Source organism: Lactuca virosa, chromosome 4 (genome assembly GCF_052849685.1).
Source record: "Lactuca virosa cultivar CGN04683 chromosome 4, Lactuca_virosa_CGN04683_v6, whole genome shotgun sequence".
Lineage (NCBI taxonomy): Eukaryota > Viridiplantae > Streptophyta > Magnoliopsida > Asterales > Asteraceae > Lactuca > Lactuca virosa.
Window position 1 is genome coordinate 280,915,219 of NC_136429.1, and position 3,661 is coordinate 280,918,879.

Sequence of the window (3,661 nt, forward strand, 5' to 3'; positions counted from 1 at the left end):
AATCTGTAATGAAATACAAGTAGTAAGACAAAAAAAGGGACAAAAAGAAGGCCAAAATGGTAAAAGAGACTTAAAATGACAAATATTAATAGACATGTTGCCAATCTCTAATTACAACATACTAGAGATTAAAATTGTCAAACTATCTAAAATATTGTGGCAAAATGTTGAAATATACAAAATAGTGGGACTTAAAAGTGACAAATATTAAAAGATATGAGCCAATATCTAATTACAACATGTTAGAGACTAAATTGTCAAACTATATAAAGTGTTGTGGCTAAATCTTAAAACATATAAAATATGGACTAAAATTGTCAAACTATAATAAGTATTGTGGCAAAATCTTAAAACATACAAATATGTCTATTAATATATTAATATAGTATATATAAAATCTTAAAAATACAAAATATACTGTTCCTAGTGACTATGTCTATTAAATTAATTAAAAAAGTATACAAATGTAATATAGTGCTTTTATATATTGTTAGGAACCAAACACAGCAACGAAAAAAACAATACAAACAATCCGAATTAAAAAAATAATTAAGACGCAAATGAACAAATTATCAAAAACCATAAAAACCATTGTCTAATTTACTCTTTTTAGCATAATCTATACAAGTACAACTGAGTCATTCTTTTTTTCAACTCGGAAAACCACCGGATTCAAAGAAACACAAAAGACCGAGTCAAGTTCAAACCAACACTAAAGAAACACAAATCTTTGGCGATCCTCGTCAAATCATTATGTCCAATTAGAAATCTCCACGTGCACAGATAATAACCAATCAGCACAGAGCTCGAGGATCGATGACCATTTCAAACCATCACAGAGCCGTTGCAGACTTGAACCCTACGTTTCATCCCTTCGTATATATTGACACAAAGACTTCCTTATCATTTAGATTTCCCCCAATTTGAAACCCTAGCGTCCTACATCTCTACGATCTTCAAATCCTTCTTCCAATTAGGTATACAATTTTCATCGTTCGACCCATCCTTTGTATAATTTGTTAATTACAGGTCTAATCATGTTTCGTGGCTACTTTTCAGTGTTTGAATCTGAAACGCAATGGCCCGTACAAAGCAGACTGCTCGTAAGTCCACCGGTGGAAAAGCTCCCCGTAAGCAACTTGCCACTAAGGTATCTATGATTCGATTTCCTCCGACATGTTTCTTTTAAAGAATTGGTCATAATCTTCTAAAATTCGTGTTGAATTTAACAGGCTGCCCGGAAATCCGCACCAACAACCGGAGGAGTGAAGAAGCCACATCGTTACCGCCCTGGAACCGTTGCTCTCCGGTAAGTCATTCAATCGACTATTCAAAACCTAGAATCTCCTAAACCCATTTACCAATTGTTTAAATCGATATGCGTTTTGCTTAATTGATTGATTTTCTATTCTGTTTTCGAATACAGTGAGATCCGCAAGTACCAGAAGAGCACAGAGCTTCTTATCCGCAAGTTGCCGTTCCAAAGGCTTGTTCGTGAAATCGCTCAGGATTTCAAGGTTAATATCTGGCGTCTTCTCCATGTTAAGAACTTATTTCATACAAACTTTGTGCACTCTTTCATGATCTAACCAATTTCTTGATTTGTAGACTGATTTGAGGTTCCAGAGCCACGCTGTTTTGGCCCTACAAGAAGCTGCTGAAGCTTACCTTGTTGGACTCTTCGAGGACACCAACTTGTGTGCCATTCATGCCAAGAGGGTTACCATCATGCCCAAAGATATCCAGTTGGCAAGGCGTATCCGAGGTGAACGTGCTTAGTTTGGCTATTGTTAAGTAGAAGTTGTGTTTTGAATTTTCTTTTTGTCGTATGGGTGTATGCAATCTTTACATACCAAACCTATTTTCTTGATTATGTGTTGTCTTTAGGGTGTTGGTTTAAAAGAACGTAATGGTTTGGGATATGTAAATTCTCTATACATTGGTTATTGGTATGGTGTTATGTCTTCTATGTTCTTATCGTATTTACCCTGTGAATTTGGTAGTAGAAGTGTTTTTTGTGGTTGATAATATAAAGCAGATTTCTGTGGTAGCACTGGAATGTTTCATTAGTTAATTGTCATGTTTAATCTTTACAAGACCAATTTCGGCAACATTGTCTATGTAAAAGTAACATGAACACCACCTACATTAGGATTGGAATATGAAGTAGATGATTATTGTGAATTGAAATATGAAGTAGATGATTATTGTGAATATGAAGTAACATGACCAATTTCGTATATATGTCTTTCCTTCCTAAACAGTTAAATATCGTATTTGCCGATCTAAACTTGAAATATCATATATGGCATTCTTAATGTTTTTATCGTATTTGCCGATCTAAACTTGAAATATCATATATGGCATTCTTAATGTTTTTTAATATCATATATAGCTAAATCTATTTTTATTGATTTATAATTGTTTTTCATAATATTCAATCATTATAATTAAAAATGATTTTGAATGGACAAAAGTATCCTTTCTTATTGCATTGATTATAATGATTTTGAATGGACAAAAATACCCTTTCTTATTGCTTTAACAGATCACGTTTTCATTGTATCACAAAATCATGTTCACGTCGACCAGATACTTTCAATCGCTACTCCCCTGTTCGTTTTCATTGTATCAATTGCTCCTCCCCCTGTTATCGCATCAGTTAAATTTGGATCATAACCAATAGTCAGTTTGGATCGCAATTTATTGCTTCTTCAAGACCGTAGCATCCTCTGCAAACAGAATATGATATCCAAAGTAAATACAGATTATGGATCCATTATCATTCCTTACAAGAAAGTATGGAGCAAACAGACAAGGGTTTATCACAAGATTTCACATACCCAATCGGGAGACGTCCCTTAGGATCACCGGAGGAGTAACCCTTGAAATAGAAAAACCGAGTAACTGTGTACGCTAATCCAAGAGCTGAAAATATAAATGGGTGTTTAAATCCTTCCAAAACCATCAAAACAAATAAGATCGGCAGAGATTCCAGCGAATTCTGATGCCCTCTCTGTAATCAAACAAACAAAACTTAGATACGTCAAAATCCCACAAACGAATTGAAGAAAAATGATGTATTTTTCACAAATCAGCAAGCAATCTGTACAAACCTGAATACAGTTGAAGAGTTTGTAATCCTTGGTATCTCCTTCAGTGGCGTAGAGTGCTGGGTATGAAACATTATACCTTCAACAGAAAATTTTGTTAAATTTCAAATTAGGGTAACTAGAATAAAAGGGAAAGATTGTTTGTTTGGAGTTACTACTTCTTTCTAGCTTTGCTGACTTGAATCTGCATATACAGATTGAGGAAATAGTATGCATTGATTGGAAGTAGCGATGGAAGCAATGATCGACAGTATTAAGGTCGAAAGTGATTTTGTGATATAGGTGAAAACGTAATATGTTGTAATAAGGAAGGGTATAATTGTCCATTCAAAATAATTTTTCATTATAATAATTTAATATTAAAAAAAATAATTATAAAACAATAAAAATTACCAAAAAAATTGATTTGGGTATATATGATATTAAAAAACATTAAAAAGGACATATATGATATTCAATTGGATTAGAAGGTTATGATGTTAGAAGTTCCATGAGTTTAACTATTAATTCTATTTAATAATGGTCATTGATATTTTCTAATTGGGTTA

At 33.2% G+C, this 3,661-nt stretch overlaps 2 protein-coding genes across 2 annotated transcripts; one reads left to right on the forward strand and one right to left on the reverse strand.

Annotated features, from left to right (window-relative positions):
* Window positions 1-851: 851 nt before the first annotated feature.
* Window positions 852-1,982, forward strand: LOC145108327 (histone H3.3). Its single transcript, XM_079045346.1, has 5 exons — window positions 852-977; window positions 1,060-1,150; window positions 1,233-1,309; window positions 1,427-1,517; window positions 1,609-1,982. The coding sequence occupies exons 2-5, from the start codon at window positions 1,079-1,081 to the stop codon at window positions 1,777-1,779; spliced, it is 411 nt and encodes a 136-aa protein (XP_078901472.1). The 5' UTR covers window positions 852-977; window positions 1,060-1,078; the 3' UTR covers window positions 1,780-1,982.
* Window positions 1,983-2,686: 704 nt separating this feature from the next.
* LOC145105925 (uncharacterized) lies at window positions 2,687-3,303 on the reverse strand. The gene is made up of 4 exons (XM_079042987.1): window positions 3,272-3,303; window positions 3,117-3,192; window positions 2,844-3,016; window positions 2,687-2,732 (listed from the first exon to the last, which is right to left on the reverse strand). Exons 1-4 carry the CDS (start codon window positions 3,301-3,303, stop codon window positions 2,687-2,689), a joined length of 327 nt encoding a protein of 108 aa, XP_078899113.1.
* Between the last annotated feature and the right edge of the window lie 358 nt (window positions 3,304-3,661).